Source organism: Strigops habroptila, chromosome 3, assembly GCF_004027225.2.
Source record: "Strigops habroptila isolate Jane chromosome 3, bStrHab1.2.pri, whole genome shotgun sequence".
Classification (NCBI taxonomy): domain Eukaryota; kingdom Metazoa; phylum Chordata; class Aves; order Psittaciformes; family Psittacidae; genus Strigops; species Strigops habroptila.
In genome coordinates, this window is record NC_044279.2 from 45,826,950 (window position 1) to 45,853,731 (window position 26,782).

The 26,782-nt window shown below is 35.2% G+C and overlaps 1 protein-coding gene across 4 annotated transcripts in view; it reads left to right on the plus strand.

Annotated features, from left to right (window-relative positions):
• The window catches only part of TMTC3 (transmembrane O-mannosyltransferase targeting cadherins 3), a 33,235-nt gene extending 6,920 nt beyond the window's left edge, over window positions 1–26,315 (plus strand). The window contains exons 2-16 of one of the 4 annotated variants that reach the window (XM_030480872.1): window positions 694–801; window positions 1,720–1,789; window positions 2,385–2,600; window positions 3,724–3,942; window positions 7,989–8,088; window positions 8,768–8,883; window positions 10,536–10,708; window positions 11,415–11,667; window positions 15,133–15,281; window positions 17,597–17,717; window positions 18,330–18,441; window positions 19,165–19,268; window positions 20,453–20,622; window positions 21,420–21,646; window positions 23,187–26,315. In XM_030480872.1, the coding sequence (XP_030336732.1) occupies window positions 2,412–2,600; window positions 3,724–3,942; window positions 7,989–8,088; window positions 8,768–8,883; window positions 10,536–10,708; window positions 11,415–11,667; window positions 15,133–15,281; window positions 17,597–17,717; window positions 18,330–18,441; window positions 19,165–19,268; window positions 20,453–20,622; window positions 21,420–21,646; window positions 23,187–24,007 (2,754 nt within the window). In that variant the 5' untranslated portion in view covers window positions 694–801; window positions 1,720–1,789; window positions 2,385–2,411 and the 3' untranslated portion in view covers window positions 24,008–26,315. The other 3 variants (XM_030480868.1, XM_030480871.1, XM_030480869.1) reach the window with 3 other exon arrangements.
• The last annotated feature ends 467 nt before the right edge of the window (window positions 26,316–26,782 follow it).

Sequence of the window (26,782 nt, forward strand, 5' to 3'; positions counted from 1 at the left end):
TTGGGGATCAGTAGCTGTTTTTGAAATAGGGTTGCTGCTGAAGAATTACCTCAGAGTTACTCTTTGATGCACAAAGCAGTATCTGCAAGGGCTTACTGCTTCAACCAATACAATAAACTTACATTGTTAATAAAGAAGTCTCAAGTCACCCAAACCTACTCACGTAGCGAGGCCCTTTCTTAAAGGGTGAATTTAAATAAACTGTATGGTTGCTTCTGTGTGGCAATATTGTCTTGTCCCATTAATTTTTGGAACACAGTATTTAAGAAATGTAGCTTGTATATTGGAAAATCATTACGTATTTGCTGTAGGTCCTTTTCAGATGTCACTGCTATTCAGTAGAACTAGTGAACTTCAGGAAGTAGGAAGCGCATTGTTCAACGCACTGTTGCAAACAAGGATTTTCAAATTCTTTTTCTAGCAGTTTCTTCTCATATTTGAGGGGCAACTGAAAGACTTTGGTGGGTTGAAATTCAGAAATGGGCTGGCTTTTCATGTATTCCTGCGGTAAGCTTTGTTTTCTTTTTTTTCTTTTTTTTTAATAAGATTTCTCTGGCTGCCAAGAAAATCGTAAATATGTTTAAACTTAATCTTGGCTTAAAGTACTTTGATCCAGCCTGGCAAAAAGACATAGCCTCCTCCTTTAATATTTAACAATGTTTTCTCTTTTTTTTTTTTCTTCTTTTATTACAGTGGTGGTAGCAACTTTGAAAAAAGGTTTTTTATTGGTTCAAGTAACACCAGTAACTAGTGCTCCAGGTACTAGAAAAGTAAAAACTCCACAACCTTCACTGCCATTATGTGAGTAACACTAATTGGATTGATTTGATTCCTTTTAAATAATCTTTGTCTTGGTTTTTAGTTTAACTGCACCTGCGTCTTGTTGCACATGTATTACTTCCTGTACCACTGCTCCTTTACCACTAGTTGTGATAGGTGATTGTTGTGCTCTCAGGTGGAGCCCAAGCTGCAATTCACATCTGAGATTACATGTATGGGTGAGATTTTTCTATGGGCTGTTTTTAGAGGATAGTATACTTAAATATGAACACAATTTAAAAAACCAAACCAAAACAAAACAAACCCCACCAACATACCAAAAGAAAAAAAAAATCACCAGCATTTCATCATCCAAATAGTATAGCATGTAATAATATAGCATCAAAATCACCCATCAGCTTTGATGTGTGAACCCTGGTGGACGTAAGGCTAGTGTGTTTGCATATTTATGGATCTACATTATCCAGCTAATGTAAGCTGTTCTGTGTCCTTAGGGATATTATCCCTCTCTAGTTTTGGGGAAGAGGCGGTATATTTTTGTTCAGTCATCTCTCCTTTTTCTCGAAACTAAGTCAGTGCTTGGCTGTCTGTAGCTTTTAATCTCTTTGGTCCCAACAATTGGCAGTAATCCAAGCTGTGTCAACTATGGGTCAAAAAGAATGCCTTTGACCTGTAGTTACCTTCTTATTCTTCCAAGGCAGAACAGTGTTTTCAACCAACCTAGTACATAGTAATTTCACCTTTTGATTGGGTCACTCATGTAGTATTATTTAAATAAACCTAAAACTGCTGTTTAATAATTTCTAGAGCTTAGGAAGTTTATGCAAGATGGGAGAAAATAATGTAAGATAGAAGTTCATTTGTAGTGTCTTTTTTCCTTGCTGTATTTCTTTAGACAGGGCTCTTATAAACATTTAATGACATTTGAACAATTGACAGAGTTGAGAAGAAATGACTTTTTCATGAACTTCTATGAAGACTGCCAATGAGCAACGTGTGAGCTTCAATGGTAAGTTTAACTTTTTATTATTACTTATGTCCTTCTTTACCTGTTCTTGAACACCTATACTTATGAAGTTCTTCAAGGTTCCTGTTTGTTCTTCAAAATGTTTGAAATTTGTTTTTTTAACTGCTTTTGAAATATTTTGTGAAATACTTTTAAACCTAAAAAAACATTAATAATTAACACACTGCCTGCCTTTTTGATGATATAGTATTCTGTGTCAGTATGTTAAATTACTCAGGGTTCTAGGGAACTTAATTTTCATAATTCTCTAGTTTTCAGCATTCCTTTGGACTGCATAGCTGTCTGCTAAAAACTACATCACAATTTATCATCAATCTTCTTTTCTTAGTAAACCATGAAATGTAGCAGTGCATCCAGCTTGTGTGAGGGCTTTTTAGAGGTGAGACTTTTTAATGAGAGTATTTCTTTTAGACAATAAATTGTGTAAAATGGACAAGACTAGTGGAAAGCTTTTTATGTCACTGATTTTTAGATACGTAGTAGTCGTTAACTTCTAAAATATTTTATGTCTTTTTGACTTTGTCGAGTTTAGTTTTTAATCAGTAACGTTAGTCAAGTTTCTGTCCATGTATTTCAGCTTTGTCCATGAAAACTCTTAGAGAAGATGGCTGATGTAAGCCTGAAGGAAGCAGCACTAATAGTTGGTGTGGTGGCAGCCTGCTACTGGAACAGTCTCTTTTGTGGTTTTGTTTTTGATGATGTTTCAGCAATTTTGGACAATAAAGATTTGCATCCTTCTACTCCATTAAAAAATCTGTTTCAGAATGACTTCTGGGGTACTCCAATGTCTGAGGTAAATGGTTAGTGAAACACTTAAGGAATTTGGGAAAAGAAAAAAGCCTTGTAGAGTTTTTACACTTTTCCCTAATGTGCTTTTAACAGAATAGTTTGTTTCTGATGGAATGTGATGATGTTAGTGTTTTGTACTACGAGATCAGGAACAGATGTCACTTACAATTTTTCCCTCTGTTCAATAAAAGAACTTGTAAGAAAATTTAAGTCATATATCATGCTTCAAGATGCTGTGTGTTATCTAATTCTAGTGTTGAAATTGAATTCTAGTATTGAAATTCTAGTATTGAAAGGGACCGTTTTCCCTTTTCTTCCTGCAAAAGCTAGACATTGACATACAAGGGTATTTATTTCTAGTTGCAGTCTGGAAGGAAAGAGAACACTCTTAAACAACAGAGCTATGAGTTAGAGAGTGGGTATTGAATCTATTAAATTTATTTGAGGAAGTATGTTTATGTGAATTCACAGGGTTTGGTTTGTAGCCTGTGTACAGTGGCTATGTTTTTATTTGAAAAGCTGCATTGGTATTAAAGTTGTTAATAAACATCGTTAAATGGCAGTGGCTAAAGGATTTACATATAGTTTACAAAGCTACACATGGTGCCATTGCAAATGAACAAAAATTCGCTGATAGTCATAGGTCATTTTTGCCTATGCATTCCACCTTGTAATCTTCTCTTTTCTTATGTCCATAACATACAGGGTTAGTTCCTTGTGAAATATAATTGCCCACTCTACAAATAGACTTTAATTCATAATTTTCATACAACCCTCTAGTGAAAGCATCCAGACTTTTTCAGATGCCACCTAGTCCTGCAGTCGTTGAGAGTAAGTGGGTTCGTAAACTCCTCCCAGCAAAATTTCAAGTAGTATTTTTCGACACGTTTTTACTCAAAATAAACCTAACCCTGTGTAGCGGGAGACAGCCATCTCAGTATTGATTGTGCACTGAAAAACTAGCTGAAAGTCAGGGTAATTTTAACTAAATGAACTCAGATTAATTTGATCATTCATGGCTTTTAAAATACTTTTTCCTATCTTGTGTTTTTGTCTTTCTGTGTGTGCAGTTTGGTTCTCTGTGTGGGAGTTGGTGGTGACTGATTTATTTATTTATTTTCTTTCAGGAGAGAAGTCATAAATCTTACCGTCCCCTTACAGTTCTTACGTTTCGTTTGAACTACTTGTTCAGCGAGTTAAATGCAGTTTCTTACCACTTCCTAAATCTGGTTTTTCATGTGGTGGTTTGTGTAGTCTTCCTCAAGGTCTGTAAGCTTTTTCTGGATAACAGGAGCAGCATAGTTGCATCCTTGCTCTTCGCAGTGCACCCAATACATACTGAAGCGGTAGGTATAGCTGTGATGTGCTTAATTTGTTCAAGCTGTATTAATTAACTTTAAATTTCATGGGGTTTTGTATCTGTTCATGAATTGTAACTCCAAAAAGTGTGTGGTTTTGCTTGTGCTTAACTCTGCCCTTTTCAGTGAGTGATGAAGGTGACAAATTATAATGCTGGTTTGGTATTCCATGCAGCTACTGAAAAATAATTAAACATTAATTTAGTTATTAAATAACTTAGGTCTCTGCTATGAACATTGCCTTTTATGATGATGGCTACTGTAGCTTACATGAATATTTGTGTTCCATGATGATTCATCCAGTATCATATTTTGCAAATAGTATGCATACCACTTAATTGATTTCCAGAAGTGCTAAGCACTTAACTCTAGCTAATTACCAAGTCAGTTCTGTTCACTATCTTTTATGTCAATATATCGATCTCAGCAGGACTTTTCCTAGAGTTGTTGTTGCTATGCTACATCCAGTTTAGGACCATTCTATTTGAACCATTTTTTTAACATATCTGATATAAGAATTAGGAATACATTTCTCACTCCTCATATTTACCTTTCCTTTGATCCTGAACGAGTTTTTCACTGCTATGAAAAGCATTGTTTGTAGAAGCTGTCTGATAATATACCTTTTAATGTTCAGCCAGGCTTGCAGGGTTGTGGATTAAATGGAGTCTTGTGATTGCCATTAATTAGATTTGTTTCCATCAGAAGCACTGATAAAGCAGATTTGTGGAATTCTCTGCTGTTACTTAGATTGGCTTTTGTAGATTCCAGTTTACAGGTGTTGCAAAACCTATTCTTAGTCTCTTTTTAACTTCTTGTAGTATTAGCTGATTTTCAGAAAACCTTTTGCCTCTTTGGAGGTGTTACCCCATTTTTATTTTTGTGGAGGTTTTTGCTTGGGTTTGGATTTTTTTGGGGGGGTTGTGTGGGATGTCATTTGAGAAAATGAGGCAGCTTTGCTCTTACCTTATGTCACTGGGGTTTTTTTGTCCTGATTTGTCAGGGTAAAGAGTTTGCATCTCTCTTTCTTGTTCTCTAAAGACACAAATCCCTGTCAGTAGCAATTCAGTAGCCTGCATCTGTGTATCTTGAGCAAATCTTTGTAGCAAATAAGTTCATGGGGTTTGTAATTGGCTGCTATTTGAGCTACTAACATGTCCTTGCTAGAAGAAGTTAGGTGCATGTTTAAAAAAGCAGAAGTTGAACACCTAAAAATTTTTGCTTGCTTTTGTGCTTGAAAGCACAAACCCCCATAAAATCTTGGGTAAAATGTGGGTTAAAAAATAATTTGTTAATTTCATTTGGTTTTCTGTTTCTTTAAAAAAAACATGCTTTAAATTTAAGTTTGGCTTTGCCTCTTTGTGGTAAATGCGATAGTATGTTTACAGGAGCATTACCAAGTTGCTAGTGACTTGTAGTGGTTCGTGACTTAGGTTATCCTATATAATTTTATCACTTTCATTTCGAATATGATGATTTCTTATAATGCTTGAACCGTCAGATTCTATATGAGATAACAGTAACACAGTTGCATTTAGCACTGTGCAACAGAGTTAGCAAAAAGCGTCGTACAAATCCTGCAAAACATTGTGTAATTAAATTGTGTAAGGTAAAGTATTACAAAGTTATGAAGTACAGTTATGAAGCAGTTTGGTAATAAGCGGATAATTCCTCATATTAACCACATGAGGGCACTTTAAGATTGGTAGAACTTAGTGCTGTACTTAAAATACTTACAGACTCTGAGCTTAAAGTGCAATTGTAATTGAATCCCCCTGCTTTTGTACTTAGGTGAAGAATCAGTTAGGTGAGTTTCATTCTCCTCCCCCTGCCATTTTCGATTTAAGCTTTCTGAAATAGTGCATTTTATCCTTTCAAGTGTTTGCATTGAGAATTCTGCCTAACATGCAACCAGGAAAGAATTCTTAGTTGAGACTTGTGCATGTGTATAAAGGCAAAACCACCAGAAGATTCCATACATGGAAAAGAAAAGGTAATAATGAGCTGTATTTTAGAACTGAAGACATGGTTGCCAACTAACTTATTCAGGCTTTAGTGAAAACTCCAAAGCAAGTCTCATTCCCAGTTTTTATATTATGTGATATAATACATGTATCTTTTATAACGGGAATGCGTCTGATTTGAATTCCTTCAAATTAGTTTCCTACTTATCACTTCCCTGCACAAGAGTTTGAAACAGCAGATGCAATCCATATTACCTATTTTATGATAAATGTTTTTTTCCTGGAAAAGTTAGCAAAGCAGGATAAAGAGAAATAATTTTCTGCTTGACTTCAGAGAGAAGCTGGGCTGTTGCAGTGGTAATACCTCATTTTCTGAGAAAGAATCTTTGAGGAAATGTGTTGAATAACAGCATAGTAGTTTCATTTATCCTTGTCTTTAGAATTCCAGTTCAGTCCTTCTAGCTACTTTGCTATTGTTTCGGCCAGAGGCATGTTGATCACCTTTACAGCTACAGGATGTCAACTAACATTGTAAATGCTGGAATTTTCACTCATATGTCACCTTTCACTCATGTGTATCCAGAAATAGAATCTTTCTTTTGTTGGCAGGAGATTGGAGGCACACTAGCACACTTGCTTTACTAATGATCTCTTTCGACTGATCTGGAGTCATCTGACATCCAGACCAGAAATAGTCAAAACATTTTAAGACATTTTGGGAACAAACACCTGTATACTATCCAAAATGTTCACACAAACTCTGATGTCCTATCAGTTGTGAAACATGCTTTGTCTGTGCATGATTCATTAAGTCCTTTGGTAAATGTATGCTATTCCCAATGGAAGCACCAGAGCATGATTTCAAATTCAGATTTGAATACTTTTCTTTACACTGTGACCTTGGATATTGAGTTGCTTTCTCTTTTTATGCTGTGCTGGATCAATCGTGCTTGACCAAGAATGTAGCTAGCAGTAAAAACTTATAGTTGGGTCCAGATGGCTGAAAGTCAGTTTTCAGCATCATCATCATTAAATGGTGAGGTAAGAGGTTTCTGTAGATAAATATGGCAGTCTACTTTGGGATAGCGTGCCATTTTTCAGCCATCTTACTTGTAAAAAATTGGATTCAATCAGAAACATTACAGAATAGGACAAATGAGGAAGACAGTCCTGAATGGTATTGTGGTCAGCACCGTGGTAACTACAGTAACCATTAATACAGTGACCTTTCTTTGATTTCTGCTTGTTGTTTGCACCTTAGCATTTTGTGAAAACAGCTACTGAAATGGAAATTAATCTGTATTTCATTGGGAATTCCATAATAATCTTCTGCCCTGTGGATTTTAGTGCTTCTCCAAATGTTCATAAAATCCATTCCTCTCTGTTTCATTACCAAAGAGAACACTATCTGCAACTTTAATATTGCCAACTCACTTACCATTTAGAAAATTGCCAGATCTGTAATAAAGCCTAAGAAAACCTGAGTCATTCTTTAACTGCATTGCACAGAGTTTGCCATGAGTTTATTCATAATTATTGTCAGCTCACCTAAGAGTTACCATAGCACCAGTCAAAGAAGTGCTTGTTTCACATTTAAATCTGTTGGGTCAGTCGGAAAAAGTATGAACAAAAATAACAATTTCTATATGCCGCTGTCAGCAGGATGTATACATACATCCATCCTTGTCAGGCTTCACTTAAAGCTCCTATTCACGAAAGCTAGTTTCTTCCAAGTATTAAAAGAAAGTGGTTATTACCATGCCCATATTCCACCTCAAATGCTATTTGTGTCTGGTGTTACTAAAGATAACAGAAAATACAGCATTTCTCAGTTGTCTCGTTAATCATGATACATAGGGGCACATCAGCCATAGGTGGCCACTAGTCACCTGTGTCATCCTGTTCTTGAATTCAGTACTGATTGATCCAAAAGCAGCCTTACTCTTCATGGCCTTTATTGGTTGGTTTACAGATCTTATTTATGCAAATCCTGATAGTATGTCAGTCACACACTATTCTAGTAGTAAAATAGGTATAAGAAGAATAATCTTGGTTTTTCTTCTTTTTCAGGTTACTGGAGTTGTGGGCAGAGCAGAGCTTTTGTCATCTATCTTTTTTCTAGCTGCTTTTTTGTCATATACAAAATCTAAAGGGCCAGATAATACCATAGGTAAATGATTGACAAATATATATGTAACTTCATTTCTGTATCACTGATAAGAGAGCTCTTGAAATGGTAATATGGGTGTATTGGTTATTCAGCAAGTGTGTACAAAAAATCTTCAGCCCAAAGATCCCCATGTAATAGTAATTTTCATTATAAATTGCCTTTTTTTTTTTTCTCCTCTAAAACTTAAGCACTTTTTCAGTTGTTTTGCAAGTAGAGTAGGGGCCTCTTGTACTCACTTCTATTAATACAAGTAACTTGAAGTATGCTGAGATGCCTCAGATGGTCACAAGTATGTGGAGATATATGAGGCTTGCCTCTTTTCTGAAGTCATATTGATTTCATGAAAATTCATGGCTGCCTATAAAACATTACATTTGAAAAAGTATTCTGGTGAAGTAGGAAAGATTCGTGGTTTTTGTTTTCCTAGCCTTTTGCCTTTCATTTAGTCCTTTCAATTTACGGGAGGCAGTTTTAAAATTGATACATGTATATTACTTTCTTTAGAGAAAAACTGGTAATCTTCCCTTTAATAGCAAACATCATACTGAAAGAGTTTACAGAAATAGCATGTTCAAACATGAAGAACCAAAGTCTTTGCTTTTTAGCTTAATTTAGTTTATTAAATGTCTGGGGTTTTCGTAAGATGGAATATTTTCAACAACATCTTCTTTATCTGCAGTGTGGACTCCAATTGCAGTGACTGTGTTTCTAGTAGCTGTTGCAACACTGTGTAAAGAACAAGGAATAACAGTGGTGGGGATATGCTGTGTCTATGAAGTATTTATTGCTCAAGGGGTAAGCTGTTGAAAAATAAATTGGATTTCTTCTCAGGAATTCTGTAATGAGATATTAAGTACTTTGAAGAGTCATATTTCAGCACTGGTATTTGCCAGTTCAGGCTAACTCTCTATAGTTCTGTTATATTTTTCAGATTTTTTTTTTTACTCAATTGATGTTTAACATACATGGTTCATGGTGAGGGAGCACAGTGACTTCTAAGTTGTCCTTTGCATGCTTACCAAATATACTCAATGAAGAACTGATATGTCTTAATAGAAACCAAAGGTTTTAGTTGTCTGAGGTTTGCAAAGACTATTATATAACAGTCTTGATTTATCAAGTCTGAGGTACATAAAGACAGGGATTATTCTAATTCCTGTAGTAAAAAATAGCATAGTATATACAAATCCATTTCATCACATTCTAGTGAATAACCAGGCATTTTGGAGTAGTCTTATTTGAATCAGTAATATTCTAATAAAATTTGTTGTTCTAAGAATACATTTAAATTTAATTTCTAATCTGATTAGTTTCATCTTAAGCATTGGTAAATCTTTGAGCTAATAGTAACTTTTGTTTAGAGAAACAAAGTGTTCCTGCAATTAAATAATTCTTGGCTTTTTAAGAGTCAAACAATATGCAATTTGAAAATGTATGATTGCATATTCTAAGAAAATTTTCTAGTTTACTATTCCTTAATTACTTGAAGGAATATTTTGCAATAACTGCACCAGTAAGAGCTGAAAGATTGTCTGTCTTGGCCAAAATACCCAAATCATTTATTTTTTTTTGTGCTTACGAAATACATGTGTTTCTAACTATTGCCTTTGCAAGTCTAATGAATAAGCATATATTTTTCAAACTACATTTTTAAGGAAATCACCAGTATGTGACCATATGCATCAATCCACTCTTCCTTTCTTTTGGTACCTTTTGATCTGATCCTTAATTTCTTGAGTTTAACAAGTTTTTGTAAATCAACTGAGTAGAAAAGATTAAATCCAAACTGAGGCTTCTTCTGAGGGTACAGGTATAGCATGAACTAAGAGTTTGACCAGTTGTCAAAAACCTGTCAGTATCTGTAGTTCAGCCAACCAGTGTATGTGAAGCAATAAATTATCCCCAGCACAAGACATGAATAAATAGGGAAAGAGGTACAGGGAAGAAATTAGGGTATGTAATGGGGAACTGTGCATGATCATAATGTTCATGAGGCAGGGAGAGATGGTTTACTGCAGCAGAGGCGTAAAGTAGAAATCTGGAGCTAATCAGGAAGTGCATAGTATTTCTACCATTCCTAAGGATTTTCATTTATAGGACAAGTTTTCAGAGGGGCTGATAATTCTAAAAATTTTTATTCTTCAAAATTTGTTTCACAGTCATACTTGATTTCTTGAAGTCTCTGAAGATGGTACAGTTATTTTAATCGGTCAATGCATAGTTCAGCTATGATAGTGTTAGCAAGAATAATTGAGTAGAGTTACATTCATTAGAATGGTGGACTTCTAAAAAGAAGTTGTCATGAAAGTTCTAAGAAGCTGAGTTAAGTAACTATTGGGATCAGGCATTTAGAGAAAACCAAGAAAAAAAGAAAATACTAGGTAGCCCATATTTATCTAAGGGATTAATGAGTATACTATCTGATTATAAACCTTTTTCCTTTGCAGTACACCTTGCCAATGTTGTTGGACACAGCTGTACAGATTCTTCGAGGGAAGGGCAGTATTCCTTTCTCTATGCTCCAAACACTGTTGAAGCTCATAGTCCTAATGTTCAGTACATTGCTGCTTGTAGTTGTCAGAGTCCAGGTTATCCAGTCTCAACTTCCAGTGTTTACAAGGTAGTAGTAAAGTGTCTCTTATTTACCGACATTGATAAATAACCTGTGACTTAATGAGGTCTGAGCGAAATGGCCAGAAATTCGTCAGCTTAAGTGTTTATTAACTTTTGTTAATATTGGTAAGCTATGACTGTAAAATACTGTTGGTTTTTTTTTGATGGATAAATGGTATATTTCAGTACCTGTTGACAAGCATGTCCAAAATACTGAGGTGTCTAAGCAGACATTCATTTTTAAAAACTCTACTGTTGTTAGTTTGTCTTAGTAGTTGAGAAATTGAATGCCTTATTACTAAGTATTTTTTGTGGGCTATGAACCTTAATTTATCTTAAAAGTGTGCGAGCAATGTAGAAATGTGAGAATCTAATATTTTCCCTGAAAAATGATGCAAACTATTAAAAACATGAATAAGGACCACTGAACCCAACTTTAGGTGTAAATCATTCTGTTTCTTCAGACTTGTGTTGACTATATCGCAGACTAATTTCTTGAACTGGGAGGAGGTTCTGTCCCATGCTGAGATGAATCATCGTGCGTGGTTCCCAAGTTACACAGCTAATAAATGCAGGAAGATTAGGATATTGTCCATGTCTGTGATTAGTAGCTCTAGTTATGTATCTAAAGTTTGCTGGTTTCTGAGCACAAAGTGGATCAAGACCATATCTTTTCTTTCATTAAAAGCTTTATCTTTTTTCTTTTGCTTCAGGTTTGATAACCCAGCGGCTGTTAGTCCATCACCGGCAAGACAGCTGACTTTCAACTACCTCCTCCCTGTAAATGCTTGGCTTCTTCTCAACCCCTCAGAATTGTGCTGTGACTGGACAATGGGAACTATTCCTCTTGTGGAGTCTTTGTTAGATGTTAGAAATGTTGCCACCCTTACCTTCTTTTGCTTTCTGGGATCTTTGGTTGTCTTCAGTCTACGATATCCTGGGGATTCCTCCAAGACTGTATTAATGGTATGAATGACGCATTGGTTTGGTCCCTTTTTTTAAGAGTTTAAATGGCCTAGGTTGTTTGGTCACATGTCTATTCTGCTGTGACCCAGAGATACTACATGCATCTCCTCCTGGGCAGAAGGATGTCCCTTGCTATATATTTGCAAACTATTGCGGCCTTCCTTAGGTATTCAGAACTCAACTAGCAAATGGGGGTCTTCAGTAGAACTTAAATATGTTTTAAGGATCACAATGCATTTCCATCCTCCAAACTGTCTACCTTATTTAAATGTCAGTAGTCATGTTGCATGTTTAGCAAGCGACTGGATTTCCTTTCTCATAGGTGTAAAAGAAAAGGACATATTTTAGCATTTAGGAATATAAGTTTTCCTCATTTGTTGTTTTTCTTTTAACAAAGGCACTCTTTTGTAACCTTATCCATATTCTAAGGAAAAACTAGTTTTGTTAACCTGTAAGATCAGTTCCTGGTTTTCAGTATCATATGACCTTAAAACTGAAATGGATTAACAGGAAAGAATATTCTGGAGGAAATGGAAAGGGCAAATGAGCTAGTGTTTTTTCATCCAAACTCAGTCACCTTTTGATTGCTTCCATTGCAAATTTTCACAAGATTAATGATAACCCGATATCCTGGTTTATATTAAATCAGTGGTACAATTATGTGTACAACAAACCTGCATGCATAGATCTTAGTCTGCTTCAGAAATAATTTACTTTTTTAGTATGTAACTCAGCCAAAAAAAAGTTTCAGATGGGTGGGAGTATCTATGCAAAATTGAAGACTAAGGATCAGCTGACAAACTGTTATTCACTTCGAAGAAACCTAACGCTATAATTCTGGCTGATACGTTTTTCTCTTGTCACTGGAGCAAGGCAATTTGTTTCACTAGAAATTCTGTGAAAATGATCCATAGTCTTGCTGATGAAGCCTCTTGTCCCAAATTTGGAAACTCTGTATGAAGAAAAGAAACTTAAGATTCCTTGTTGATATAATAAATAAGCAAGGTGTCATACCCAGAAAAAAAAGTTATAGTTTTACAGCTCTTAAAAAATATAAGGGAGTAGTTTAATTTTCCTTCTTATATAAACTCAGTTTCTCTCCAGTGCACGGGTGGTACAAATGTGTGTGGGGAATAGTTCACTTTTTTTTGTAGGACAGCTGTTGAACTTCAAGGCTTTTTGTTTCCCCACACTTCTGTTTACTCCATACCCAGTAAAGGACAGAAGAGGAAGGGGTTAATGGCATTGCCAGCGCATATTGTTGTAAGTCAGTCAGTTTTTGTTTGAGGGTGGTATTTTCATACTTTGCTTTTATTACTGCAAGTGTTTTTTATAGGAAAGGTCTTCTGAGATGATTCACTCCAACCTGAGATCTTCAGTGTCACTTCACACAGTATAATCCTTGTTTAATGAAAGTTGGTTTTCTTTAATATATACCTGTGTTGCTTATATACCCTTCTGTATGATGCTAATTCTTTTCAGACATATCTAAGTGCCCAGAAGCTGATTTTTTGTGAAATGAGAATGCAGTACTTAGTACACAACAATTAATTTTTTATAACATGGAATAACACTGTAGGCCAAAGCCTATTTCTGCCTTCCAGTAAGCCATTGATGTCCTGGTGTAGACTGGATAGTCTGGCAAGGGAGAGGGGGAGAGAACAGTTTCCTTGATGGTTTCTCAATCTGGCTTAATAGAGAAATCATAGTATCATCTTTAAAGTGAAGAAAGTGAATCTTTATTTAGTCATGCCGATTTGCACAGATTATGGCAATGTTCCGTATGACTATGTTGAATTACTAGTTTAAAAAAAAAAATTTCCACACTTGGTTCTTAGTTCTGCCAGAAAAAAGCCTGAATCTGTGCTGGTCAAAACATACTACTACCCTGGCAGATAGGAATTCTATGTGCTATCCATATGGATGCCACATGGTATTAGTATAATGGTGGCTTTATCACAGTTGGTATCATGATTGACTACACTGTTTGATATTTCGCAATTAATGTCACTCTAAAGGAGTAGTAAAGGACTTTGGAAAGAGCTTCTGGTATTAAATCTCTCTAGCATGTTTTAGCTGTTCCATTAGCTCAGTGAGACACTGACGTGTCACGCTGAAGCCTGAGCTAGGGGAAAAGTCTCAAGTTACTTTTGTTTATGAGATCAGAAAAGGTACAACTTTAGACCTGCTGCAGAATTAAAGATGTTTATTTGGACTTCGTGAAAAAAGATGCAAAAGAGAGGGATCCAAGATGCAAAAGAGGAGGGAGGTCGCAAATATGACTGAACATGTCTTTCTGTATTTGCTGATGTGGATATGGATTTGGTGTTGTACTGCTCAAGGGACAAGACAGAGAGATTCTTTCTCCTGCTTTCTTGTGCCAGTGGACATTCCACAGTTCTCCCAGATACAGTCTTAGAGGACGTACGCTTTACTGGGAGATGCAAAACTTGAAACTTAATGCATTGCTGTGGATCAGCTGGGCCATGTTAATGATCCGTGCCCATGGTTTTGGCCCTTTGAAATATGAGCTAAAACTTTACCTGAAGTTTTAAATCAGTGTTGCAGTTTTTATATATGAAATCCTAGATTGACTTTCGGACTGGATGTGTTAACTATATTAGCAGAGAAAAAGCAATTACAGTTATGCTTAAATCTAGACATACAGTGACAGGCAGTTGTATTTAAAATTTCTAGAAAATTACTCTTTCTTTCTTCAAAGAAACATTTGATTTCTGTAGGGGTTATGTTTTTTGTAAGTTGGAGGCCAGATATTTTGAAATAATTATTAAAGTATTTTCTGGTACCAGAGATTGTAGAGCTGCTATGTAACAGTCGCCCAGGCCTTAAGGCAAGTGATCACGTCCAATTCCTTTGCAGTAGATGGGTTTCTCTGTCTTTTAATACACTTTTTGTGATGATATCTGTCACCAACCTAGAAGCTGCAGTTACTGAGTTCTTAGTTTCATTGTCATTTTAAGTATTTCAGGATGGCCTTAAGGCACTGTCTAAACACTGATGTTTATTCAGTGATGATTCTGATTTTTGTTATTTCTTCACATTTTTTTACAGAAACTAAAAACGGACTTTATTATATTATAAAAATAACTGCTTTGTACATCATATGAGCTGGTACAAATTTTAATTGTTATGAAAGATAATGTCCAAGGTTCAGACTGTAATGTTTTTGTATGTGGAATTCTTATTAAAACATAGTTTTGAATTTGATCCTTTGATCCTGGTGTTTTGTCATACAGCTGCTCTTTTCATATATCTAGGCCTTAAGTAAGGAAGAGTGTAATTTGCAGGTTAAAACTTGCCAAGTTCAGAGTGTTCTCAATGTAAAACAGATATTAATGTCTGTTTTTCTGGGATTTTATTTTTAATTGCTTCATAATTGGTTTCTTGGGTATAGTTTGTCACTGCCTAATCTTGATTACTAATTCATTTGCATTTCTTTTCTAGGCACTCTGCTTAATAGTGTTGCCGTTCATTCCTGCATCAAACCTCTTTTTTCCTGTTGGATTTGTGGTAGCAGAACGAGTGTTGTATGTTCCTAGCATGGGATTCTGCATTTTAGTAGCACATGGATGGAAGAAATTATCAAATAAAAGGTAAGGTAATGTTACCTATGACTGGTTTAACTCATCTCTCAATTTCATAAAAGATAACTGTATTTCTAACAAGTTTTCCCAGTAGAGCTTTTACCGGTACGAGTTTATTATGTTATATTCCATTTCAAATTCTTAGTGAACAAAGAATAATGGCTAAGAAACCATTCGGCACTCGTGAACAAATGCCAACAAGGAAGTTCTTATGAGACCAGTGGATTATTCGGAGGATATTATAGTGTTTATTTAAAATATATATGCATATGCATACATGTATATACGTATATATGTTTTTTATATATATAACATATAAGCATACATATATATATTTTAAAAGCCTCAGCCTGCACCAAACATTTTTAGAATGTGTAACGTACATTACGCATTGTAACAATGAGCAATGAGCTACCTATGAGCCTGGTAGTATAACCCACCTCTTTTCTGTAAAGAAACACAAATATTTTCTCTTTAAATCTTAGACATTCTGAAGAATTAGGCAAAAAAAAATTCTTGGCCAGATTTGATTTATACTTTATTCAAAGGTGATTACTGACTCAAGTTTATATAATGCATGTATATCAGTCTGCAGCATATTAAAATGTCCTTTATTGATTAAATTTTCAGACATACCATGCTAGGAATGAACATCAGAGCCATTCACTATTTGTTAAATAATTTTTTGCATAATAATTTCTTAGGAAAGTCTGCTCTAAAAGCATGTTTTGTCTGCACCTTTGTTTTTATCTTTTTTTTTCCTGCTGCCTTCTGCAGTGATCTCCACATACCTCCCTCTGGCCTGGATGCTTTACCTTTGTTACCTCAATAGCATCCTAATGCTAGTTCAGATAAATGGAAGGGCAGCAATTCCTAGTCTGTGTTGTCTGCTATCATTAGAGGTGAGGCCTTGCAGTATAACTCATGCTATAACTGATGCTGCTGAAGCACTGCACAATGAGAAATTAGTGATATCTTGTGGGAGTGAGGAGAAAGTATTAACCCAAATCCCACTACAAGGCAGTAAAAATAGAAGTAATGTGAAGGAAAACAAGGAACTAGGAGAGTGTGACTGGGGAGAAAAAATAGGCAGCAGCAGTTTTTACTACAAAAATTTTGGGAATCAGCATTCTAAAAGGTCTTATGAGACAGAGAGGGCTCTTTGCTTCAGAAATATGTGGAAAGAAAAACTTTCTTGTAGGACTGGTGGGGTATAGATATCTGTGTATGCCCGTTCCCACTGGTCGCTTTGCTTATGTTTTAGAATTTCACTCTTAATTATGCTGGTTTGCTTTAAAAAAAAAAAACCAACAACTTTTTAAAACCAAGCACGGTACTCTAAGTCTCCACAGCAATCTGTATATCTTAAAAATGGAGGGGAAAAAAAACCTTTCCGTTTTAGCAAAGCCCTGTGAATCACATAGCGGTATGAACAGCTGCTGCATAAGTCAATATAAGAAATAGCTGGCAATGGTGAACAGCAGTATGCCTGCTCAAGAATGACATTTTTAAAACCAAAATTATATTCGTAACTGTAGGAAGGCTACTGGGTGTTTTAACATGTTTTTTCATAATTAAATTGGAACTCAGAGACCAAATGACCAGCATGGTAAAGCGTATGCTTTTTATCTGTTGTGGTTAAAGTCAGTCAAGCTTAAACACAAAAAAAAATAAACTGCACAAAATGTAGAAAATGTGGCAAGCTTGTCACTAAGAGTGACTTCTGCCCCAATTTGCAGCTTTGAAAATAAAATTGCTACAAAGAGACTAAACCTTTCTCCTGTTTAGATATTACCGTGGCACTAGGTTTTTATTTACTTACAGAAGATTAGGTAGTCTCCACAGCAGACCTGTCTATAAAATGTTCAGTAGCGTGGGAAAGATTGGTGATTTGTGCAGTAGAGAATCTGCGTGGAATTATCTGATATGAAACAAAAGGATGGGATGATAGTTGCTTTTTTAATTTTTTCAACATTTTGTACAATGTTTTGAAGAACCTCACAGTTTGACAATCATGATCATATTCATTACCTTAAATTACAGATAAGCTCTAACATTAGTATAATTTTCGTATGCTTTTTGCTTACATCATGTTAGGTGGATTGCATTTGTTTTTATTAAGTGAATTACGTAGTGATAACAACAAAACAGGTAAATAACAAAATACACCTGAAAATGAATGTTATTTCCTTTCAAATTTTGGAGTGTGCCATTCATAGATATATGGTCTTCGGTTTATTAGCCTCCTAGCAGATGAGATACTTATGCTAGTGTAAATTAGAATTGTCTTTGTGTTTCTAAGAAATCTTTGTCTTATTTAATAGTGTGCTAAGAAAAATTTCTTGGGTTTGTCTGGCTGCGGTGCTATTCACTCATGCCTTAAAAACACTGCACAGAAACTGGGATTGGGAGTCAGAGTACACATTGTTTATGTCGGCTTTGAAGGTACTGTATTCCATTTTAAAAGGATAAAGAAAATTTTGTGTTGCTGTTCTTCTCAAAAAGCTGCAGTAATGCATGATAAATATGGAGAGTAATGATGCTTATTTGTCCACTTTTATTCCTACATAGACAGTATTAACATCTAATTATTTCCTTTTGTGTATACTTCAAAAGCAGTGCGATGCACACATGGGAATTCATGTGCACAAAATAGATGATAGTTTTTTCTTGTGTTGAAGCACTTGAATGTATTCTCTTATCTGGATGAAAGCATGCTATGTTGCAGTACAAAAATCTAAAAATGTTTTCGTAGAATAATTTCTTCAATGTGCATGTGGCATGATAGGATAGTTTGTACAACATCCCATAACAATCATAATGAACCTGAAAACTTTTGGTATTCCTAGGGGCAAATAACTAAAATGGATGTTGAGCAACAAATTCAGTGTAATCATTCCGTATGCAGTGTTTTGTTATTCTTTACATATAGCAGCTTGATGAAATCTGTTATTTGCTGTGCATTTTCACATCTTTAAGACATAGTTAAAAGAAAATCAGTTGTTACGTAATTTCAGTTTAATACCTTACTCACTGGTATCTTTTTTCTGGTTTTAGGTAAATAAGAACAATGCAAAACTATGGAACAATGTGGGGCATGCATTAGAAAATGAAAAAAATTTTGAAAGAGCTCTGCAATTCTTCATACAAGCCACGCAAGTGCAACCAGGTAAAAGCTTTGACTAGTTGCCATTGAATAGCATCTCCACACTCTTATGTGTGTTCTTGGATTACTTAACAAAATCTTCTCAATGATCTGTTTTTCTCTAGCTGATCATCGAGCAATGTCATACACTAAGTTAATTGATCTGTAGTTTTTGGAAATAAACTTAAGTCCTCCAGAAAAGTTTCCATCTATAAAAAGATGGAAGGACTCTCAATTTAAAACTATGATTTGGATGACATTCTTTTTGAATTAACTTAAACTGTAATTTCTTATGAAACATAATTATTATTTAAACTTATTAAAACTAAGGAGGTGTATAAAAAAGTTAAATAGGCAGTATCAAAGTGCACATTTACTCTATTTTACATCTTGTTGCAAAGGAAGTTCTAGGTTGTACTACACAATCTTTCCTTTTTCCTTTTAGAAGCCTAATAAAAACCCTTCAATTAATGTGCCTCTACTATAGCAAGAGATTAGGGATAGATACATGCAAGTAGGACCTGAAAGATTTTACCATTTCCCAAGTAACTTTATAATCCATTTTTGGTTCATGGTTAAATTATTAGCTTCATAATTAAGATTAAAAAGAATATAGAATAGGTTGTTTCAGTGGTGGTGGTCTTTATGCAATACCTGTACTTCATTCTACTCTGAAGGCGTAGGTATTTATTTTTATGATACTCAGTGCATGGAATTATTTGAAATGTCATTCTTTTCTTTATTAAGATGATATTGGTGCCCACATGAATGTAGGAAGAACTTACAAAAACTTAAACAAAACTAAAGAAGCTGAAGAATCATATATGATTGCTAAATCGCTGATGCCACAGGTAATTAGTAACTTTATTGTATCTACCACCACAGGAGGGAACTCTTTGTAGCTTATATATATAATATGGGGTTTATATTTTTCCTGCAGTTCTGTGTTGCTGTATACTTTGAAGTTGGTAAGGTTTTTTAAAACCTATCTATTAAAAGAGTAGGTTTTATACAATTACAATTGCTAAAGAATGCTAACTTGGAACTTCTTTGTTAAAACTATTTTGGGTTACTTTTTGTACTGCTGTGTTGTGTTTTTTGGTTTCTTTGTTTTTTCTGAAATTGAGGATATAAAAGAAAGCAGCAGTTAAACACCTACAGTTTCTAGTCATGGTGGGTTTATTTTTACTTAGAGCTAATACATTGTTGATGACTGAGTTTTCTGAGCCCTCAAGAGAATGTTTAAATGCAGCATTGGGGGTAGGAGGAGGTAGCCACAGCATCAATAAAAAAATCTTCGCCTGAACATACTTTTAAAAACATGTGCTTTGTTATCTTCACCATTTGTTAAGTTATATTTATACCTAGCAAACATTACTTATTCTAGTTCTTTAGGAAGAAAATAGAGGAATATTTTGGAGAACATGTGAAGGTAACAAAAGCTGTGGGTAAAATGAAACTGACAGTAGCTGTCCTTGAGTAGATACATGACATTAGAAAGATTGTGTTGTGAAACAGTATGAAGAGCCTAGGTGGATAAACAGTACAGCAGTTGCAATGTCATAGCATTTTTATCTTTCATGACTGCTTTTTATCTATCAGTGGCTGGTAAAATCTTACTTACACGTATGCTGGAAGGGTAAGAAGGGGAAATAAAATGTCTGATAGAATGTCAGTTCAGGCTTTAGGAAATATTCTTTATCTGAATGGGGAAAGTTTTGCAAGGTCTGGTTGGTTTCTGATGGCCATCTGCATGAGTGCAATTAGGTAGTAGAAGAGCTTAATTATCTGGTATCTCAAATGTGATATAGAAGTCATCTATTTCTTCATAGAATTAAAGAAAAAAAAATTCTCTGATTATATTCTGGTATGATTTTCTGGGAAAAAAGAATTGCTATTTGTAATCAGTAAAAGCCTGCACACTAATGTCCAGTGATACCCTAAGACAAGTATGGCAGAGTGAAGAGAAGATTTATACTGATTGTCTTTCATATTTTTACTCATCTATGTTTGGTACATATATTCTTTTTGACAGATTATTCCAGGTAAAAAGTATGCAGCAAGAGTTGCTCCTAACCATCTGAATGTTTATATCAATCTTGCAAACTTAATTCGAGCAAATGAATCTCGCCTTGAAGAAGCAGATCAATTATATCGACAAGCAATTAGTATGAGGCCAGATTTCAAGCAGGCCTACATCAGCAGGTATCTTTTCTAATTTTAGAGATACATATTCTTGAATAAATATATATGTGTTTGCAGTGCTATGCCCAGTATTTAGTTCATATAGTTGAATTAGCTGCTGGAATTGTTCATTTTCAAAGGAAAAGATGAAGATTTGGGACAGTAATCAATTATTCATTACAAACTCTGTTCTTTTAAATTCCTGCTTCAAGTAGTGTATTTCCACATAGGCTGTGTATTCAAAGATTGTATAGCAAGATGCTTCCATTAGATTTTTTTATGAATCTCAAACCCGAATTTCTAATCCCCTAGTTTAGTTTTGAACTAAAAAGTTTTTGGTTAGTCTGAATCACGGAGCTTTCTCTATCCTTCTGTGTTAAATGTGGTCCAGAAAATGCAAGACTTAACTAAAAAGCACGTAAATGTCAGCTAAATGGGTAAGAGTAATGTGGCTGTGGGTATTGAAGCTTCTGTTCACTGCTTTGTTAGTTGTGATTCTCATTGAGATTTAGGGAGCTGCAAAGATGCCTACGCTATAGCTGTTGCAGTGTGATTACAGACCCAATATAAGGAACTCATGATCATTTCTTTTTTGGTTTTTGTCCTGCAAATGCATTTGTTGTATATAAACATCTGAGAGCTGAAAGGTTTGGGAATGGTTTGTAAAGAAGGTCCTGTATTTTTTTATGTTTAAGACAAACCAAAAGAAGAACCACTGTTATCTCACATTTACTGTCTGTAGGAAGGCAGGCTTTTTAAAAAAACATCAGTTATTTTCATACTAGTATGGATAAAGGTTAAATCTGATTCTTCAACAGGGGAGAATTACTTTTAAAAATGAACAAACCTCTGAAAGCTAAGGAAGCTTATGTCAGAGCTCTAGAACTAGACAGAACCAATGCAGACCTGTGGTACAACTTGGCAATTGTTTACATTGAACTGAAAGATCCAACAGAAGCCCTGAAGAATTTCAACAGAGCACTAGAACTCAACCCTACACACAAACTGGCATTATTCAACTCAGCACTGCTAATGCAGGAATCTGGTATGTTAGTTGTCCCTTATATAAAAATCGTGTATTTGCATTTGTAGGATCCATACTGTTTAATTTTTTTTAATGAACTGTTTTATTTTTGGAAAGCAGAAGTTTGTAGCCTCATCAAAGAAGAGTTTATTGTAATAGCTTTGTAATTTATTGGTAGTGGAGGGAATTTGTGCAAAGTGTGCATATATAAGTTGATCAGCATCTTTAAGACAAGTGTTATTTTACAATATAGTATATTATACATATAAAGGATAGTGTTACACAAACATATTCAAAACTGTGCCTTAAAATCTAAAAAGAAAAATATTTAATATGTGTAATATTTAAGGTTTGCATTTATATTGATTGATTTCATTCTTCATTGACTAGAAAATATAGCTGATGTCTGTGGGCTTTAAATCTAGCCCTAGGAAATGTGAATGTTTTCATAGGTTTCTCTGTAGTACTGCTAATTAGGATGAATCAAGTTGGATTTTCGTGAGTTGGGTCTTTTTTTTTTTTCATATACTTAGCTTCTAGCTGTATGGGTGAGTGTTAGCCTTTCGTGACTTCAGGCTGTTGTGAATAATATTTGGCAAGTGACTATTAAGACTTGTTTTCCTTTTGTTGGGATGACAAACTACCCCTAAGAAAAAGGTAATACGGAGTTGATTGAAGCTGATGGATTCTTCTCCATTTCTTCTAACATTGTAAGTTAGGTAGTACAAGAAATGCCTTGTTTCTTGTCTGTAGAAGTGCAAGGGGCTTCAAACAAGCAGAAGCATTAGCTGTCTAGTATTCAGTTATTCATATTGAAAGGTACGGCACTATTTCAAGAGGTGAAAGAAGGTGGTTAAAATCAGCTCCCTGCTCCTCCGTCCTGCAATAACTCTGTACCTGGAATTCCTTAAATATGTTCACTGGAGTATTCAGAAAAATAGCACAGACTACAAGCCAGTCTGGCTAATCCTGGTGTTACCAGACAAGATTATTTTACTGTATCTTTTTCAAACTGATGCAAATTAAAATATGGGAGTTACAGATTTTGGGGGGGGGGGGGTGGGTGTTGAAGATTCTTTAGCCTAGCTACATCTGAGGTCACCCTATGTGATCTTTGTCTTTAAACTTCTGTAATCTGTCTTTAACAAAATGAGATCTTCCATTCCAAGTTTGCCTTTGTAAGAGCTGGTTTGTCAGAACAGACTTTTTCTCTGCATTCTGTTTGTGCAACCATACATGAAAATAACTTCTCTTAAACTTGTAGAGACACCTTTTGTATCCGTTACACCAAACCTAAATACAATTCAACAGATAGTAGAATAATAATGCTGACTTTGGCTCCAAGTCAACTGTAAGTAGTTTCATTCTGTAAAGAGGGTAGATATCATTTACTTTTGCTGTTACACAGCAGTAATAAAAAGCAGCATTTTAAACCCTTTCCGTTTTACAGCTGTGTTAAAGATTGTTACATTTTAATTTGCATAAAAATTAGCATTTTACAGGTCTGGTCTAAAAATCGTTCAAAGTAAATCTAGAATTAAATGTGTTTTCTGTCACTTAGGTGAGGCTCGGCTTAGACCTGAAGCTAAACAAAGACTGCTACATTACGTGAAAGAAGAACCACAGGATGCAAATGGGTACTTCAATTTGGGTATGCTGGCAATGGATGACAAAAAAGACATGGAAGCAGAGGCATGGATGAAGAAAGCCATAAGTTTACAGCCAAACTTCAGAAGTGCTTTGTTCAATTTGGCACTGCTTTATTCTCAGACAGCAAAAGAACTGATGGCTTTGCCCATCCTGGAAGACTTACTGAGATACTATCCTGATCATACCAAAGGTCTGATTTTGAAAGGAGATATCCTTATGAACCAAAAGAAGGATATTGTTGGAGCAAAAATGTGTTTTGAAAAAATTCTGGAACTGGATCCCAACAATGTGCAAGGGAAACACAATCTTTGTGTGGTTTACTTCGAAGAACGAGACTTAATGAAAGCAGAAAAATGTTTGGTTGAAACGCTAGCACTGGCACCTCATGAAGAGTATATTCAGCGTCACCTAAACATAGTTAGAAGTAAAATTGCATCACTCAGCACTACAGAACAGTCATCACTTCCAGCAGATGGGACTGCAACTGCAGCTGCAGGAGGAAAAAAAAATTCATTTCAAAATTTGAAAGAAGTAACAAACGATCAGAAAACCACCCAAACAACAGTTGATAACAATAAAGGGTACTCGAAAAATAAGAAACTAACAGAGAAAAATAGTATGGACAAAGAGATTCCCAGAAGATCTACACAAGAAATCAAAGACATAGAGAAAAAGAGAGTTGCTGCTTTGAAACGACTAGAAGAGATTGAACGTATATTAAATGGTGAATAGTCTTTACCATGTCACAATAGAATAAGGGGAGAATGCTATTTTTAATTATTGTTTAATATGTGATCTAACTGGAAAGTGTTCTCAGTGCTTTGAACATAGAAATAATTTTGACTGCATATCACTTAGCAAGCAGCAAGAGGCATTACAATACTTTATGTGAGAAAACTGCAGCTTTTAAAGATGATGTGGGAGATGGGTGGGAATTGAAGCATAAAGAGTTGAGAATAATCATAAATGCAGAATCCTATCAGTGAGAAAATAGCACTCATAAGAATCATTGCTAGTCAGGGATATTCAGTAATGCTACTTTCAAAGTATTGGTGTAAGAACTGATTGCAGAATTAATGGCATAAGCCAGACACTGCTGTTTTCCCCCGTATAATTTTCTTTGTATTAACATTACGTACTTTTTAGTTTACACATCATAAGTTTAAATCTTTCTAGACTTCTGCTGTACATGAAAGAGTTTTTCTTTGCGTTATTTGATTTCCAGAACTTAACAAAAAGTCATCAAAATTCCACTGGTATATAGGATGGTATATAGGAGGGTGCAACAAAACACTAAAATTTTCAACTGCGTTCTAAATATGGAATGATATAATAACCTTTTAATTGTTCTTTACTTACAATGCTAATGGTTTATACTCTTTTACCAGATAGAAATCTTATGGTGCTTTTAAGATCTTTAGACTATGCTTTTACTTTTAAAGGAAAATTGTGTTTTTTCTTCAACTGTCAATCATCTGGTTGTTTTTTAAAAACTATATAAAAAAGGGTGGTTTTCTCACTTTTCCCCCAGTTCATTGAATGCTGATAAATGCACTTTCGGTACAGTAACAAGTATGCTATGCAGTAGTCCTTGTTGACTTTGTATCAATGGCTGTGGATTGACTCATTGGTGTAGTAAATTCTTCCTTGTTTATAGCAAACTGGCTTTACTATTTCTGTCATCAGAACAGTATTTCTATTCTCATGACTTTTTACAACGCTAATATAAGCAATGATTGCTGAAGGCAGTGTGATAATAATTAAGCCACTGAATTTAGCGACGTTTAACACAAGGAAATGTAGATAATACCTTTAAAATACTAAGTTCTGTTGTTTTGATACTTTGTCACGGGTGTGTGGTTTTTATTAAATATTTATTTTGACTACTAAAATATTCCCATGTAACTTTTACACTAATGCATTGTTTTAATTTCTTACATGAAAAGAAGATCTTTGCAATTTCGGTGTTGCTTTTATCCTTGTGCAATGCATATGTTTTTGTTCAAATACACTATCCATTACCTAAACCCTATTTTTTCCTTAGTTATGAGAAACAGAAGTAGTATAAGAGCTAGGTTAAGTAATAATTTAATTAATCATTAAATCTAACTCATACTCTTTTTATGTTTTGTCTTATTTCATGATGTGAAACTATTCCTTAGGAACTCTACAGTTTAAACTTAATCCTTTCCGTAACTGCTCAACTTTCTGCCTGGGGCAGTAATCCAGCTGTAAGGTGTAATATCTCTGTGGGAGGGATCTTAAATGGTTGAAGGCCTGGCACAGACCTTTTCTTTGTTATGTATCATTTGTAATGTTACTACAACAACTGCTTGAAGGGTAATATCAAGGTGGGGAGTGGGGAAGTGATTTTTAAAATCATTATTTTAAAGCTGCAGACGGGAACAGGTATATGGTGTGCAGCTGTTCTTCAGTTTTAAAGTTTTAAGTGCTGCTTGTAGTGAAGCGCTTCCAGGAACCTCTTGAGCACACCTTAAAAATTGCTGGTTTATCTTGTCTATGAATAACGTGGATACGTGTAGCTAAAGTAGCTGGTATGTTGACCTTTATCAAAACTTTAACTTGCATGTTAAGTCTTCCCTCCAAACCTTTGTTTTACAAAAGAATTAGTCATTTTTCTGGGTCATACAAAGGAACATTCATTTGAAAATGGAAGGAACCGAGTAGTAAGAAAAGGTACTTTCTCATGGAGCAGGCCAGAATTCTCCTCTCTGTCAAGAGCTCCCAGACTTCCAATCAGTCTGTAATTTGCAGAGGGGAGGGAAGGTACATTCTCAGTTTCTGCAGTTGAGCCTTTGTCATGCTGCTCTCGTCTTGACCGTCCAAGTAGCTCTTCTTTAGTGACTAGCAACAATTGTTAGATTTATTGACACTAAGAGGTGCCGTCAGGTTTAACTAAAATCATCAGACTAATGTAAACTGAAGGATGCTGGAGGCAAGTCTTTCAGTCTGTTATCAGGTACTATGCCCCCTTTGTCTCTTCTAAAGAAATTTTAGTAAAAACAAGTATTATGAGTAATGTCAGTGTGATGAGTGGTATTTAGCCTGTTCAGATGTGTCAGTCGTTTTAAAATTAAATTCTCATGAGAGAAATGGTTCAGTAAATTGAAGTAGGATAACTTCTGAAAAATAATCAAAATGGCATTTACTTACAGGAAAACTATCAAAGAGAGAATAATTTTGGCTTTGTCTGCTTGCAGATAAGATAGAATAATCGACAGGTGTTTTACCTCTTTTAATTCAACTTGTCTTTTCTCCTCTCCCTGCTGTCCTCCTGTGCAAGAAAAGCATAAACATCATCCCTCTTAAGAACTCACAATTTCACTAACATGCAAGAACTGGGAATTTCCAAGGGTGGGTGTCGTGGTTTGAGCCCAGCCGGTAACTCAGAACCACACAGCCGCTCGCTCACTCCTCCCCCCGCTTCTTCCTCCCCCCGCTCCCGGAGGGATGGGGAGGAGAATGGGAAGAATGTAACTCCCACGG